Source organism: Myxocyprinus asiaticus, chromosome 35, assembly GCF_019703515.2.
Source record: "Myxocyprinus asiaticus isolate MX2 ecotype Aquarium Trade chromosome 35, UBuf_Myxa_2, whole genome shotgun sequence".
Classification (NCBI taxonomy): domain Eukaryota; kingdom Metazoa; phylum Chordata; class Actinopteri; order Cypriniformes; family Catostomidae; genus Myxocyprinus; species Myxocyprinus asiaticus.
Window position 1 is genome coordinate 7,039,896 of NC_059378.1, and position 17,605 is coordinate 7,057,500.

At 36.6% G+C, this 17,605-nt stretch overlaps 2 protein-coding genes across 3 annotated transcripts in view; one reads left to right on the forward strand and one right to left on the reverse strand.

Annotated features, from left to right (window-relative positions):
- Nucleotides 1-12,923, forward strand: part of LOC127426189 (EF-hand and coiled-coil domain-containing protein 1-like) — a 38,462-nt gene extending 25,539 nt beyond the window's left edge. Inside the window, exons 3-8 of one of the 2 annotated variants that reach the window (XM_051672830.1) lie at nucleotides 1,118-1,266; nucleotides 1,467-1,602; nucleotides 2,115-2,280; nucleotides 10,504-10,662; nucleotides 11,602-11,671; nucleotides 11,915-12,923. In XM_051672830.1, coding sequence (XP_051528790.1) covers nucleotides 1,118-1,266; nucleotides 1,467-1,602; nucleotides 2,115-2,280; nucleotides 10,504-10,662; nucleotides 11,602-11,671; nucleotides 11,915-12,051 — 817 coding nt within the window. In that variant the 3' untranslated portion in view covers nucleotides 12,052-12,923. The remainder of the gene's footprint in view (nucleotides 1-1,117; nucleotides 1,267-1,466; nucleotides 1,603-2,114; nucleotides 2,281-10,503; nucleotides 10,663-11,601; nucleotides 11,672-11,914) is intronic. The other variant, XM_051672831.1, reaches the window with a different exon arrangement.
- The window catches only part of LOC127426240 (microtubule-associated proteins 1A/1B light chain 3A), a 10,723-nt gene continuing 5,947 nt past the window's right edge, over nucleotides 12,830-17,605 (reverse strand). Inside the window, exon 4 of the mRNA XM_051672910.1 lies at nucleotides 12,830-14,225. Within this exon, the coding sequence (XP_051528870.1) occupies nucleotides 14,063-14,225 (163 nt within the window). The 3' untranslated portion in view covers nucleotides 12,830-14,062. The remainder of the gene's footprint in view (nucleotides 14,226-17,605) is intronic.

The window sequence follows — 17,605 nt, forward strand, 5'->3', positions numbered from 1 at the left end:
TGATTCATGAAGGCCCCCTATCGCATATTTTCTGTCGCAAAGCTCAGAAACGGTTGCACTGAAATGACAGCAACACAATCGATTGCTTTTGCAGTTATAGCTGCCTGACAAAACTGGCATGAGGCAATCCCCCAAATAATCAAAACAAGCAAGTACAATCCCCCCATTATTTATACCATGACTAATGGAAACATGTAAATGCTTCATGCTGCAACCCCCCCCCCCCAGTGTTCAAGCCAAATCTACGCCCTTGGTCTTGTGGCTCTTCTTTTGAAATAGTTAATATTTTAACGTTCACGGATTGGCCCCATTCACTTCAATTGAAAGTGCCTCACTGTAACTCACTTTTTTTTTTCTTCTTTTTTTTTTTAAGAAAACGAGGGACCAGTCAAAATACATTTCACAATGCTGTGGATTTACAGTGGCAAGAAAACATATGTGAACCCTTTGGTATTAGCTTGTTTTCTGCATTAACTGGTCATAAAATGTGATCTCATCTTCATCAAAGTCACAAGTAGAGACAAACGCAATGTGCTTAAGCTAACAACACACAAACAATTATAATCTTTCATGTCTTTACTAAACATATCCCATTAAACATTCACAGTGCTGTGGAAAAAGTAATTGAACCCTTGGATTTAATAACTTATCGATCATCCTTTTTTTCCCTTGATGATGGCAAGCGGTCCAGGCCCTGAAGCAGCAAAGCAGCCCCAAATCTTGATATTCCCTTCACCGTACTTCACCGTTAGGATGATGATTTCATGCTGGTATGCAGTGCCCTTTTTATGCCATACATAGTGCTGCGTGTTCTTCCCAAACAATCCAACCTTAGTTTCATCAGTCTACAAAACATTTTTCCAGTAGCTTTGTGGAGTGTATAGGTGGTCTTTGGCAAACTTCAGGTGTGCAACAATGTTTTTGTTGTAAAGCAACGGCTTCCTTCATGGTGTCCACCCATTGACACCATGCTTGTTTAATGTTTTCCGTATAGTAGACTCATAAACAGAGATGTTAACTAGTTCCAATGATTCCTTTAACTAGTTAAATGATTCCTTTAGCTGTGACTCTGAGATCTGATCTACTTTGACCTTTAATTTCACTTTCTTCTTTGCAGATCTGAGGTGTCGAAAAAATCAGTTTCCTTCGTTAACAAACAGGACAGGCAGTATAATGGGGCCAGCCGGACTGGGTCACGCTGTTGCCTAGACACAGAACAAGATCGGCGCTCACCGACGGGCCGTGCAGAAACTGTTCCTGACACCAGTAAGTCAAATATTGACATTACTCAACCTTTTTTTTAGATAATTACATGCAGTATGTAAAGAGTTGACATTTGCATTTCCTTAAACATTTTTGACGCACTTTTTCTTGATAATAATTAGGCAATATTAAAAAGTGCAGTATTGCTGATTTGTGTCTATAAATTATGAATCACACATAATGGCATTACACCACACTTGTAGTGGAGGAACAGCTTTTTCGTTCAGTGGAGGGTCAGGCAGCATCTGATGAAGAGGAAGAGAGATGGACCGGAGAACAGCAGAGACAAGTAGACGAGGTGAAGAGAACCCTCACCAGACTGTCCTGCTGTGGAGACAGGTACAATCAACCAGCATACTGTCCATATTACTCCATATTACATGCTGTTCATATTTAGAGTCAGAGTCCAAATGTAACTTCTTGCCACACTAGGTGAATTGAGAGAATTTACCAGCCATAAAAAAATATGTTTGTACCTACAGCAATGGGAATATTTAGCAGTTTTTTTTTTTGTTTTTTTTACTTGAATATTTATGAAAAACAGTGCAGGTCATTGTGTCACTCGCAGCATCATATACTGCTCAAACCTGTTTTTGCATCAAAATAGGCAAAAAAACAGATTATAACAGCTGAAGTATATGTGTTCTGTCCAGGCAGGACAAAAATACATTGATTGAAAGCCTACTGTCCAAAAGGTAATCAGATGCAGATCCAATGCAAATAGAAGCTTTGTTAGACTCTTTGCTGATACTGATACTATAAGATGACAGACTGATTGTATTTTCCATTCTACATGTTTAGGTAATTCAAAGACCTACTTTGTCATATGTTTGTGGTTTCTGTGCTCTCAGGTGTGATGAGAAAGCAGTGAAGAAGTTGTTGTCTCATTTCGGCGAGTCTCACACAGAAGAAAGTCAAACGGCTGTGCTTGAGCTGCTCGAGAAGGTCACGCGACTCAACAAACAGTTAGAGCTGAAGGAGAGTCATGCCAGAAGAGCAGAGATGAACACAGACCAGGTATGACACCTCAGCCATCCCAGATGTGTATGACTTTCATTCTTCTGCTAAACATAAACGAAGATTTTTAGAAGAATATTTTAGCTCTGTAGGTCCTCAAAATGCAAGTGAATGGTGGCCAGAAATTTAAGGTCCAAAAAGCACACAAAGGCAGCATAAAAGTAATTCATACGACTCTAGTGGTTAAATCTATATCTTCAGAATCGATATGATAGTTGTGGATGAGAAATACTAGTCTATAATTAAGTCCTTTTTTATTATAAATCTTCCTCCCCGCCCAGTAGGTGGCGATATGCACGAAGAATGCAAATCAACAAAAACAAAAGAAGAAGAATGTGGAAATGAAAGTGAAAGTGGAGCTTTATAGTAAAAAAGGGCTTAAATATTGATCTGATCTTTTGTACGGAAAAATACTGCTTGAAACCTGAATACTGCTTGGTGGCATAGTGGACTAAAGCACTGAACTGGTAAACAAAAGGTTGTTGGTTCAATCCCCACAGCCACCACCATTGTGTCCTTAAGCAAGGCACTTAACTCCAGGTTGCTCCAGGGGGATTGTCCCTGTAATAAGGGCACTGTAAGTTGCTTTGGATAAAAACGTCTGTCAAATGCATAAATGTTAATGTAAATATTTGATTTGCTCTTGTGGGTGGATCTGAAACTAAATGGTTATTGGTCAACTTGCGCTGTCATCTGACATGCCTCAATCATTTACATCAGAATAAGAGTTCTATATAATTCAGCTCTGACAATTGAATAGTTTCAATGACCTGATTTTTGTTTTATTCATTTATTCATGTTTTATGTTTTTTGAACAAATTTCAGCTATTTCGAAAAACAAAAAACTAATGAATGCAACATACATGGGCCCTGTTTCTGTCTCTTTCATCCTTCTTCACCAGCACACCAATTGGACTTCAGGACTCACTGTTCTGTTTCACTTTTACGTTCATGGTTGCTTTCGTGCAGAAGTGTAAAATTAGATTACAAGTCACTTGCCCACTGAGCGGTTGTTATGAGAACGAAGGGCTTCAAAGAGAAGCCACAGCGAGTTGAATAGCTTTCACTCCCCCACCCAAGCAATCAGCTACTAACAGCAGTAGGCACACCCACATGCGTATTTGTGTCTGTGTCTATGTGAACAGCCAATCAGCTGTGTTTTCCTGAGATGACCACAGAAGTAAACCTCCAGGTGTTACACAATTACATAGACATCGATAATGCAACTGTTAGGGGTCGCCAGAGATTCAAATGGGTTTGTGGAACATTTTTATAAACTGAACCTTATTTAACCCTTTTTGGTATGGTGTAGCCATATGCCAACAGTGTATTTTCTTTCACTTTTATACCTTTCAGAAAAAGCTAAAACACTAACATGCTACACTACCGGTCAAAAGTTTGGAAACACTTACTCATTCTGTATTATAGTTTTTTCTTCACATTTTAGAATAATAGTAAAGTCATCAAAACTATGGAATAACATAAATGGAACTATGGGAATTATGTTGTGACTAAACAAAATCCAAAATAAATCAAAACTGTGTTATATTTTAGCATCTTCAAAGTAGTCACCTTTGCCTAGAATTTGCAGACATGTACTCTTGACATTTTCTCAACCAACTTCTTGACGAATCACCCTGGGATGCTTTTTAAACAGTATTGAAGGAGTTCCCATCTATGTTGAGCTGTTTTTATTATTTGGTCCAAGTCATCAATTTCAAAAACTTGTTTTTTAAATAAAATCTTAGTTTTAAAATGAAATAAATTAATATGGTGGCACAATTATATTTTTGTCTACAAAACTAATTTAAAACATTTAAGCATACACTTTCAGATCAAATGATTTTTAAGATCATGAGAAACATTTCAGTCAAGTGTTTCAAAATATTTGACCGGTAGAGTGTATATGCCGCCATAAGCCACATGTACCAGTTCCACTCTGTTATTGTAATTTACAATAATACTGATACTACTGCAAAGATTGGTGTATAAAAGAGTGTTAATTGGCAGAATACAGACAACAGAATTATGATATATCATATCATGGCATATCTTACTTTGGGCAGATGTGTGAATGGCTTTCAGCTGCAGATGGCATACAGTTGTGCTCAAAAGTTTGCATACCCTGGCAGAAATTGTGAAATTTTGGCATTGATTTTGAAAATATCAATCATGCAAAAAAAATCATGTCTTTTATTTAAGGATAGTGATCATATGAAGCCATTTATTATTACATAGTTGTTTGGCTTCTTTTTAAATCATAATGATAACAGAAATCACCCAAATGGCCCTGATCAAAAGTTTACATACCCTTGAATGTTTGGCCTTGTTACAGACACACAAGGTGACACACACTGGTTTAAATGGCAATTAAAGGTTAATTTCCCACACCTGTGGCTTTTTAAATTGCAATTAGTGTCTGTGTATAAATAGTCAATGTGTTTGTTAGCTCTCATGTGGATGCACTGAGCAGGCTAGATACTGAGCCATGGGGAGCAGAAAAGAACTGTCAAAAGACCTGCGTAACAAGGTAATGGAACTTTATAAAGATAGAAAAAGATATACAAATAGATCCAAAGCCTTGAAAATGCCAGTCAGTACTGTTCAATCACTTATTAAGAAGTGGAAAATTCAGGGATCTCTTGATACTAGGGCTGAAACGATTAGTTAACGTTATCGACAACGTGGACAATAAAAAATTGTTGACAAAAATTTTCGTTGTCGAATAGTCGTTTGATCTTAACGTAACATAAGATCATATGAAACTCTAATGATTGCACACAAGAGCAGCACTGCAGCTCGCGCCTGACTGAGGAGAGGAAGAAAACACATCTCACAGTTCAGACGCACTCTAAACTTTCCAAACAGCTTCAGGTGATGTAGATCGCAAAGTATAAGGGAATTATAATGCAAAAATACAAAATAAGTAAATACAGAAGCACTCTTGATGTGGAATAAGCAGAGCCAGAGCTGATACTCAGCTTAAGCAAAACTTGCGTGTCGAGCGTCTTTAAAGGAAACACCCCGGCGTTACATCTTTAATGCAGTTCTATTTAATGCGTTATAGCTTTATTAAAGTTAAAATAATAAGGAAATTGGCATTTCTCTGTGCGGTCAGCGCCTCTTCTATGAGCTGCATGAAAATTGGCAAAACGCAGCTTTATTAATAAGAGAGAGTTTGTTTATTGTGAGTTAAAGATGGATTTAAGTGAACAAAAATGTGAGAGAGGGTAGACTTTGCCCCATTATACACTGCAAAAAAATGGCTTGTTTTCAAATATAAATATCTAAAACTCCTTTAAAACAACCTACATTTACTTTAGCAGCTATACTGCAGAATAATTTTTTTTTTTTTTATCTGAGAATGTTGAATATAATATTAAAAATACAAATATTTTAAAATATCTAAAAATACTTTAAAAAAAGATGCATTCATCTGAGAAGCAGCATATAAGATATTTAGACTTGCTTTTAGAGAATAGATCTTGAATATAAGTATATTTTGTCTTTACTGCACTCACAGAAGTATAACCAAGTGAAAAAATACACTTATATACAAAATACACTTATATTATACATTCTCTAAAAGCAAGTCTGAATATCTTATATGTTGCTTCTCAAGTAAATGTATCGTGTTTTAAGGATTTTTAGACCATTTTAAATGGAAAAAAAGACAAATACACTTGATAACAATAGGATTTTTTTTTGTAGTGAAATCTTTACTGAATTAAACATAATAAAAATTATTTTTTCCCTTTAATTCAGTGAGTGTCATTTAGAGGTATTTTTTAAAAGATGATTTTGTTCTTTTTATTGTTAGCAAGCACGTTTAATACAACCTTTTAAGTTGGGGCATAAGCTGAATAGTCGGTTTAGAGCTAATGATTAATCATTGCAATAATTGCCCGAATAGTCGAATAATCATTCTAATAATCGTTAGATTAGTCGATTATCAAAATAATTGTTAGTTGCAGCCCTACTTGATACCAAGCCAAGGTCAGGTAGACCAAGAAAAATTTCAGCCACAACTGCCAGAAGAATTGTTCAAAGAAAAACCCACAGGTAACTTCAGGTGAAATACAGGCTGCTCTGGAAAAAGACGGTGTGGTTGTTTCAAGGAGCACAATACTTGTTGACCCCTCTCCAAACATAGCACTTATGGTTATGACCATAAAGCTCTATTTTGGTTTCGTCACTCCAAATTACAGTGTGCCAGAAGCTGAGGCGTGTCAAGGTGTTGTTGGGCATATTGTAACCGGGCATTTTTGTGGCATTGGCTTCTTTCTGGCAACTCGACCATGCAGTTCATTTTTGTTCAAGTATCGTCGTATTGTGCTATTCGGGATACACATTTTTCTTTGTATCCCGAACAATTCTTCTGGCAGTTGTGGCTGAAATCTTTCTTGGTCTACCTGACGTTGGCTTGGTATTAAGAGATCCCTGAATTTTCCACTTCTTAATAAGTGATTGAACAGTACTGATTGGCATTTTCAAGGCTTTGGATATCTTTTTATATACTTTCCCATCTTTATAAATTCAATTACCTTGTTACACAGGTCTTTTGACAGTTCTTTTCTGTTCCCCATGGCTCAGTATCTAGCCTGCTCAGTACATCCATGTGAGAGCTAACAAACTCATTGACTATTTATACACAGTCACTAATTGCAATTTAAAAAGCCACAGGTGTGGGAAATTAACCTTTAATTGTCATTTAAACCTGTGTGTGTCACCTTGTGTGTCCGTAACAAGGCCAAACATTCAAGGGTATGTAAACTTTTGAAAAACATTTTTTTGCATGATCAGTCATATTTTCAAAATCAATGCCAAAATTTCACAATTTCTGCCAGAGTATGCAAACTTTTGAGCACAACTGTATGTCTCCACTGCCGTTTTCAAAAAGTTGCTTGGCCACACCGAAACGTAAACTTAAATCCTCTTACTGCGCATGCGAAAACTCATCGTTTCATGTATTGTCTTTAACGTAATTGTCCTCGTGTTCCGCTGCCGGACAGAAATTTTGAGTAAACTCCCATCACCTGGGGGGGCCGGGGTAGCTCAGCGAGTATTGACGCTGACTACCACACCTGGAGTCACGAGTTCGAATCCAGGGTGTGCTGAGTGACTCCAGCCAGGTCTCCTAAGCAACCAAATTGGCCCGGTTGCTAGGGAGGGTAGAGTCACATGGGGTAACCTCCTTGTAGTTGTGATTAGTGGTTCTCGCTCTCAGTGGGGCGCGTGGTAAGTTGTTCATGGATCGCGGAGAGTAGCCTGAGCCTTCACATGCTGTGAGTCTCCGCAATGTCACGCACAATGAGCCATGTGATAAGATGCGCGGACTGACGGTCTCAGAAGAGGAGGCAACTGAGACTTGTCCTCCGCCACCTGGATTGAGGTCAGTAACCGTGCCACCACGAGGACCTACTAAGTAGTGGGAATTGGGCATTCCAAATTGGGAGAAAAGGGGATAAAAAGAAAAAAAAATGCTATCAAAGTGAACTGTAACTGGAATTAGCTGTCGCACTCAAAGTAGTTGGAGTTCCAGGTCACACCTTCCAATGACAGTAAGACCAATGGCAGTAAGAAGGTTTTTAGCAGCTGGTACGACGTTTTCATGAGAGTTTCCCGTTCAGTCAGTTAAGATCAGTCACATGAACACACTGGCGTGTAGAGCTGTTAGCCAGCTGGTGCAGATTTACATTCATCTGTACAATTGTTTGTGTAGAGACATTTTACAAGAACATGTCATGCATTTTTTTTTTCTTTTTCTTTTTCTTTTTTTTTTTTTTTTTACAAAAGAATCGAATTTGCTCAAATACTTATTGAAAGAACCCATTTAATTTTTTGTTTTATATGCTGCTTCACTCTGTGATGTCTACAGCAAAAGTCATTCACACATCTGCCCATAGCAAGGTATGCCTATCATCATTCTTTTGTCTGTATTATTCCCATTAACACTCTTTTATACACCCATCTTTGCAGATTACGCATATTGCGCATATTACGGCCACGTATAGCAAGTTAGCGCATCAGCTCAATTAATTCAGAATGTAAACAAGACAAATAACATAATTCTAGTGCATATATTAGGGTGACCAGACGTCCCGGTTTTTGACAGTCTGTCCCCGACTGGAGCTGTCCCTGTAAATGTCCCCGTTTATAATGCGTGTTCAAAACAGTCCGCAAAGTGAAAATACATGCCAAGAAAATACATGGCAACAAGGTTAATCGTGTGCTGTTTATTTTGACCAACAGAGAGAGCTGCTCACTATAGCAGCTTTAAGTCATTCGTCTTTACTGATTACTTGTTGGCACAGTTTTGCCATTATACAGAGAGCAAGTCATTATCAGCTTCGAAGTGAGGCACATACTAGCTATGTTATAAAGTTATATTGTTATGTATTATATAAAATTAATGTATTTAAAATAAGAATATGACATTAATAACATGAGAAAATAAATGAAATGTATAATAAAGTATCTGCAAAGAACAACAATAAATGTAAGTCATCACATTACAGCATAGATTACATTGCGCCTTGCACAATGGTTACCTTAGCATATATATATATTACTTTTAATCACCATCGAGTGGTTAAAACAACTTCTTTTACTGATCTCATGTGAATTCTACTCATAGAATGAGGCATAAAGTTATTAACACATTTGGAATAGTTTGGAATAATGTACAGATTTTGCTGTTTCGGAAGGAAATTGGTACTTTAATTCACCAAAGTGGCATTCAACTGATCACAATGTATAGTCAGGACATTACTGATGTAAAAAACAGCACCATCACTATTTGAAAAAGTTATTTTTGATTAAATCTAGACAGGCCCCATTTCCAGCAGCCATCACTCCAACACCTTATCCTTGAGGAATCATGATAAATTGCTAATTTGGTACTAGAAAATCACTTGCCATTATATCAAACACAAAAAATATTTTTGGTTCGTTAAATGAAGCTTAACATTGTCTTTGTGTTTGTTTTTGAGTTGTCACAGTATGCAATAGACTGGCATGTCTTAAGGTCAATATTAGGTCAAAAATGGCAAAAAAGAAACAGCTTTCTATAAAAACTCATCAGTCAATCATTGTTTTGAGGAATGAAGGCTATACAATGCTTGAAGTTGCTGAAAAACTGAAGATTTCATACAAAGGTGTACACTACAGTCTTCAAAGACAAAGGACAACTGTCTCTAACAAGGACAGAAAGAGATGTGGAAGACCAGATGTACAACTAAACAATAGGATAAGTACATCAGAGTCTCTAGTTTAAGAAATAGACACCTTACATGTCCTCAGCTGACAGCTTCATTGAATTCTACCCGCTCAACACCAGTTTCATGTACAACAGTAAAGAGAAGACTCAGGGGTGCAGGACTTATGGGAAGAATTGCAAAGAAAAAGCCACTTTTGAAACAGAAAAACAAAAAGAAAAGGTTAGAGTGGGCAAAGAAACACAGACATTGGACAACAGATAATTGGAAAAGAGTGTTATGGATCTTAACCCCATTGAGCTTTTGTGGGATCAGCTAGACTGTAAGGTGCGTGAGAAGTGCCCGACAAGACAGTCACATCTATGGCAAGTGCTACAGGAAGTGTGGGGTGAAATGTCACCTGAGTATCTGGACAAACTGACAGCTAGAATGTCAAGGATCTGCAAAGCATTCATTGCTGCATGTGGAGGATTTTTTGATGAGAACTCTTTGAAGTAGTTTAAGAAGTTCTGAAATTTTTTTTCAAATTGTAATAGTAATTTTTCACGTTATTAATGTCCTGACTATACATTGTGATCAGTTGAATGCCACTTGGTGAATAAAAGTACCAATTTCTTTCCATAAGAGCAAAATCAAACATCATTCCAAACTTTTGGCCCGATGGTCAGCTATAGGGGACCGTTAGTGCACAGTGTTTTTAAAAGACTGGTGCCACACACGTGCATGGAAAAAGGCTCGAAAAATCTGGGCATAACCAGTTTGGGGCCAGTCTTAACTCGACTGCAGGCGGCAGATGTGGATTTTTGACATATGGTCAGACAGGCCAGAAACAAGCATATCTGAACTATTTCTGTTTGAGAAATTATGTGTCTCCGCTGAATTATGGGCTAACAGGACATCTGGGAAGAATTCTCCTAACCTGAAGTTCATTGTGTGTTGAAAAAAGGCTCTGGAGTTTAGTGTTTAAATATGCACAAGGTCTATGGTAACCATTGTTTGTCTGTAGATGAGGGATGCCCTGGTCCAGGAGCTACAACAAAAGGCAGAGGAGACGGAGCTGCTCCACCTGGAGCTGCAGATGCTGGAGACAGAACGGGTGCGTCTCTCTCTTGTGGAGGAGAAACTGATGGATGTGCTACAGCTTTTGCAGCAGTTGCGAGAACTGGTCAGTGAATCCGTGGGGATGTCACACTCATCATGTCTCAACTAAGCCCATCTCAAAAGTAGGAGATGTGGCCTGGTGGCTAGTTCACATGCTCTGACATGTTACACGGAGGTGACTCGGTCCTTTCCTGACCCCCCAATCCTGACCTGCCATTCTCCACTGTCCTGTAAATAAAAGCAAAAGAAGCCCCCCAAAAATCTAAGTTACAGTGAGGCACTTACATTGGAAGTGAAGGGGCCAATCCGTAAACGTTAAAATACTCACTGTTTCAAAAGTATAGCCACAAGACACAAACAATATGCATGTTAACATGATTTTAATGTAATATAACTTTACACAGAAAGGGTTAGCAAGCAATTTTATCCAATTTTACAACTTCATTGCCATGATGACGTAACGTTGTAAACCTTAAAACGACCCTACAAAAATCCTATTTAAAAAAAACTTTCATTCTTCTTTTAAAACTTGATTATTAGAGCTACAGTATAATGTACTGTAAGTGCTTTTATAAAATGATAAGCTTCACATTTCTGTCTTTAAACCCTCCAAAAATTGGCCCATTCACTTCCATTGTAAGTGCCTCACTGTAACCATCATTTTTGCTTTTTTTAAAGAAAAGGAGGGAAGAGTTGAAATCATTTTTGTGGAAATCAACATTATGCCACAAATGCTGTATTGAGCCCACAATATTATTTTAAGTAGATCTGCTTTGCTTTAAGTAATATACAGTAAATGTTTATTTGAGCAACACAATCATTTGACAATACTATTACATTGTTGTTGCAAAGTACGTTTTATGCCATTGCATTGTACCTTTGGGGTATATTCAGTGCTTTTGATTTTAAGCTGGTTGATTAATTTTCATTATTATTATTGTCACATGGAATCAAGTATTTTGTCATTTTATTTAAAATCTTTAAAGTTTCCTTTTTGTTTTAGAATGTCTCAAGAAGATCTTTGGGGAAGATTTTGCTGAGCACACTGGAGTCTTGCAGTGATCCTCAGCATGGTAAAAACAAAACCCACGACACTTTCAACTTGCTAGCAGTGATCTTATAAAACACAGAAATCACTGGGCACGTTTACATGCACACCAATAAGCTGATAACTACCAAAAATAGGCTTATTCAACTGGTTGATAATGCAAAAAAAACGCATTTACATGAGACTTGTAATCTCTCACTTTTCACCTGGCATGCAATTAAAATGTGGCACAGGGATTAGATGTATATGTCTTATGCTTGATTTGCAGGGAAAGCGCATATTTTGGAGGTGCTCCATGCTCTTTGTCATGAGCTGGCTGCGTGTGAGATCCTGTCAAGTGGCGAGACTGTCGAGAGAGCACAGAGTCAGCAGTCGCTCACCAACTCGCTGCTCATCTCCTGCTAGGCAGTACTGCCACTTGATGGTACAGGAAGCTATAGACTCTTCTGATGGAACTTTCTTGCCATGTAAATGGCTGGTGGAATATTGGACCATAATTAGCCATGAAAGGCTACGTTTGTTGTCATGTGTTCATATTAAGCTCTTTTACAAAGAAACACGAGTGTCTAATTTTGAAGCATTTTGTGTCTTCTAGTCTAAGCTAGTTTGTCCTAAAAAAATTGTCTTTGTAAGATATTTGTAAAATGTCATAAATTGGGTGTCAGTATTATTTTAGAATACGTGCATATTAAACAGTGGTGTGCTCAGTACTTTCCTGACCTAAGAACAATAAGGTTACAGACTACATATAGCTTGTTAAATACACAATTTGACATGTTCAAGAGAGAAAGAGAGAGAAAAAAAAACTTATTTTGGGTGCATTATTTTTTGTTACAGATGTTGAGTAATTTGCCAACATAAAGCTTTCTCATCTCAGTTATGTAAATATCTCAAATACAGACTGCCTAGCTGTGAAGGACTGAATTTATGCACCTTTTAATTGTTTAAAAATACTGAAACATTTGTTGCAACTTTTGTTTTAATCGAAACTCTTTTTAGTTGTTTTTAGCACTTCTATGCATACGTGTTGCTCTTAAATGATACTTGTGATTTGCATGAAACATGAAAACTAGTAAGTACAACTTATTTCTCTGTATACTAGTATTTGTGCCTCTCTCCCATCTTACTGACAAATGAGTTGCAAATGTTATTTTTGTTACACTACAATAAGAAAACCTCTAAGTTTGCCAAACATGTTTCTCTTTTTACTGTTATTCCGAAAGAAATACATTTTCAAATTATCCAGTATTTTTCTAAATACACCCATTAAAACACAATGCATCTGAATAATTTCATACAATGATTTATACACACTTTCTTTTTTTTTTACATTTCAAACATACTTAGACATACACATTTCAGTTTGTTTTTTGTATTTCTTTTTTTTTTTGGTTTCAAAACATCTAAAAAGTCTTTCAGTTTTTCTGCTTTAAATAAAAGCTGAAATAACAAATCTATAGCATAAATCAATATAAAAAAAGAGGAAAAAAAACATGCAATGTAGTGCATCACAATCCCTTCATCTAAGATTTGACAGAAGGCATACTTCTCGTATGGTGACAGAGAAGGAAAACAAAAATAAAGGAGAATAGAATGATAGAATGCTATAATTATTTCACTTGTAATAGAGTTTGTCCTCTTAAATGTTTTACTTGTGCAAAGAAAGCATTTGTATTTGCATCGAACAAAGATTAATTAATGTGACACAGATGGGGGAATACTGTATGCCAAAAGATCCATCTAACTCCTCACCTGTAAGATCTCAAATGTTCTTTTGGCTCACATATGTACAGTACAGATCAATGTGGCTTTTGAGTACAGTTACCATCAGACTGTATCTATCCTTATTCTACAATGAGTTAATAAGTTGTTTTACACAGAAGCCCACAAATGAAAACAATAGCTCATGAAAGTGAGCTTACTTGGTACACGATTCCAAAGTAAGATTTTACAATCTTACACCATTACCACAAAATCGGGTAACAGATTTTGACAGGAAAAAAAACTTACAGCAAATTCGTCTCCTAAAACAAAGAAAAAAAACTCACTCACCTATATACAGCAACATGTGTTACTAATTAATTTACATACAAACCCTAATTAAAGTAATAAAATGCAAGTAAAACAACTGAGGCACAATGTAACACCTATGCTTCTCTTATGAAGGCGAACAACTGAGCCTATGATTTTAAAACTGTTCAAGGGGTCAGAATAGTGTTTACAGTAGTGCTGTGGTTTGCACTTTTATCACATAGAGAAAAATATACGGTTTTATTACGTTTAATATCACTAAGGGAGGCGCAGGGATGATGGAGAGAGAAGAGAGGGATTACATTTGGGTTAAGCCTGCTTCATCTTGCCATTTCTCTCTCTCTCTCCCTATCTGCCGTCCTCCCTAAAAGGTCGAGCGGCCTGCTTAGCAACCAAAAGTCTCCTGGGAGGCATACACCATGTAAAGGAAGCCATCTTCATCTCGTTCTTGCTCGTAGATCTCAGAAATGGGAGTGGACACACTGACCATGCTGTGCTGATTGACGAGGAGGAAAAAGGCCTGGGTGGGGTTGAGCTGCAGTCTGCGCCTACAGAAGAGAGTCATTAGAAGAGAATAATTATAATGAATGAAAAAAACAAACATGATGCGTTTCACACACAGGTTTCACAATCAATATATCAGAGCGGTGCTGCTAAAGAGTTCAGAACACAGTGACTTCTAAAGTAGCTAGTATATCATTATTTCAGGAACTAAGGTTTTTACAACAAGGACAGTTGTATTTTGTATGTATTTTTTATATGCTTAAATACATGTTTAAATAATAAATGTTCATGAATTTTTTTGAAATGTTTGAATATTTAATTAAAGTCTGGTCTGTTACTGTTTGACATGTTTTTGCACATTATCATCTACTAAAATATACGTTACTTTTGTTGACTAAAACTAATGAATATGACACGACTAAATTTAAAGGGATAGTTCACCTAAACATGAAAATTCATCATTTACTCACCTTCATGCCATCCCAGTTGTGTATGGCTTTCTTTTTTCTGCTGAACACAAAGATTTTTAGAAGAATATCTCAGCTCTGTAGGTCCATTCAATGCAAGTGAATGGTGTCCAGAACTTGGAAGCTCCAAAAAAAGGCATCATAAAAGTAATCCATATGTCTGCAGTTAAATCCATGTCTTTTGAAACGATATTATAGGTGTGGTTAAGAAACAGATGAATATTTAAGCCTTTTTACTAAAAACTGCCCAGTAGGTGGCGATATGCACAAAGAATGTGAATTGCCAAAAACAAATAAAGAATTTGAAAGTGGAGATTTATAGTAAAAAGGGACTTAAATACTGTATTTACTTTTTTTCACCCACACCTTTCATATAGCCTGAAGACATGGATTTAACTGCAGTATTATGGATTACTTTTATGCTGCTTTTATGTGCTTTTTGGACCTTCAAAGTTCTAGCCACCATTTGCTTGCACTCTCTGGATCTACAGAGCTGAAATATTCGTCTAAAAATATTCATTTGTGTTCTGCAGAAGAAAGAAAGCCATACACATCTGGGATGGCTTGATGTTGTGTAAATTATGAGAGAATTTTAATTTTTGGGGTAACTATCCCATTTAAGGACTTTTTCTTCAAAAGACTAAAACTATGACTAAAACAAAAACGTGTAAAAATTAACACTGCTGCCGTCACACGTAACTGACCTATCAGAAAGTGTATAACTGTGCTGATTATGCAGGAAATATTAAACATGGTCATATACAGTACTGTATCTGGGATTATTAGAAGAAATTGGTAACACTTTACAATAAGGCTCCACCATTAGTTAACATGAACTAACAATGAACAATATTTTTACAGTATTTATTAATCTCGGTTAATGTTAATTTCAACATATAGTAATACATGTTTAAAATCAAAAGTTGTATATGTTAACATTAGTTAATGCACTATGAACTAACAATGTACAATTGTATTTTTTATTAACTAATATTAACAAAGGTTAATAAATGCAATAAAAAATATATTGTTCATTGTTAGTTCATGATAACTAATGTTACCAAATGGAACCTTATAGTAAAGTGTTAGCAAGAAACTGATTGGAATATCTAGCAAAATCAACAGAACTGATGACATTAGCGAAGCCACAATCCTTTTTACACTCTTGAATTAAAATATGGACAATCCTTTCACATTCTGTCATTTTATTTAACGCTCCCGAAATCATGTATCGAAATGTGGGTCTGCAGTGTCTGAACAACACATAGAAACCTCCACTCAATTTCCCCCATTCACTCTGCTCAAATCACATTTTCCAAACTAAAAGAAAACATGCTCGTTTCTTTCTCTTTTATATGGGTAAATAAACACTGGACAGCATCAAATTCTTAAGAAAAACATGCATCAGCCCATATGCAAGTCAACATTGTCTGAAGTTGTGAAGCACCTCTTACATTTTCTGGTGTCTTCTCATTGGCCAACATCCACTTAAGAAACTTTGATAACTTGAGAAACAACGATGGTTAAAGGCCTCACAGGCTGGACAGTGCAGATTCACTTGCTTTTTTAGTATAGCCTGCCACCTGGGGGATATTTTTACAGAAGCTAAAAGATACCGGCGAGAACACGCTGAAAAGTCCGGAAAAATTACCGATATGACCGAATCGCACAGGATTAAAATCACGGAGAAGCTCTGGTAATTATTACATTTCCCCAACAGCCACACATCTACCATAGCAAGAGACCTTTATCGCAGTGCAGAGGTAAATAAAGACTTGATTGTAAATAATAAAACAGTCATGATGAAGCCAAGGATTAGAAAGTAGGCAGCATTGGTCGAGACAAAATGTTCTGCTTGTATAGTCAAATCAACTATCTGACTGCTGAATACCACATAAGAATAATAAAAAGACTTGGTAAGCTAATTTAGACAGTGAGCATATTTCACACAACTACATTCCCTTCATTTATATATTAACAGTATGATTATGATTTTACAGAAAGTGTGATCATAACTTCATCTTTGCATTGGTGTTCTGCGCTTCTAGTCAGATCACCTGATTCAATCTGTGTTAAAGTACCTGGAAGGCAACACTGAGCTACATATGTCCCAGTTGGTTAGCCAGAGGTTTGTTTTTAAAGAATCTGTGAGAAAACAATGTGGTGTTGTGCAATGATGACAGTTTTCAGGGTTCAGATGTGTTTGTAGAAGTCCCATAAGGATGACAGTCCAAGTTGGTACACAGCCTCAAACACCCACTCTATGAGTAAACAAACCAGATGAGGCTGAAACTCAAACACACTAGTCAAAATGACTTTCACATTAACAAAACCAGCTCTCTCTGCATCTAAATGAGTTCAACTGTCTGAGAGTCCTGAGAGCTGATTTTTAATATACCCACATTTAGAATTTTTTTTACTTTAAGTCATTTGACTATTCGATATTACGCTGTAATTAAAAATATACTGGAATGACGTGATTAGACAAATTAATTTAATATTTAAATCACACATTAGAAGTCCATCCAAAAAAACTTATTTGGGGTAAGCTCCCCAGTCTTTAAAAAAAAAAAAAAATTGAACAATACATCCATTGAGTTATTAGAATAGTGGCTTTGAAACAGATCAATAAAACTCGACTTGAACCAGAGCCCCCACGGGATAGAATTTTGGAAATTCAGCAAATGGAGAAATAACATTTAAGGTTAGAAATCAAAGTTTGGAATGTGAACATACACTCAGTGAGCACTTTATTAGGAACATTATGGTTCTAATAAAGTGCCCAACATGATCTTCTGCTGTTGTAGGCCATCTACCTCAATGTTCGACATTGTGCATTCTGAGATGCTATTCTGCTCACTACAATTGCACAGAGTGGTTATCTGAGTTACTGTAGACTTTGTCAGGTCGAACCAGTCTGGACATTCTCCATTGACCTCTCTCATCAAAAGCTGTTT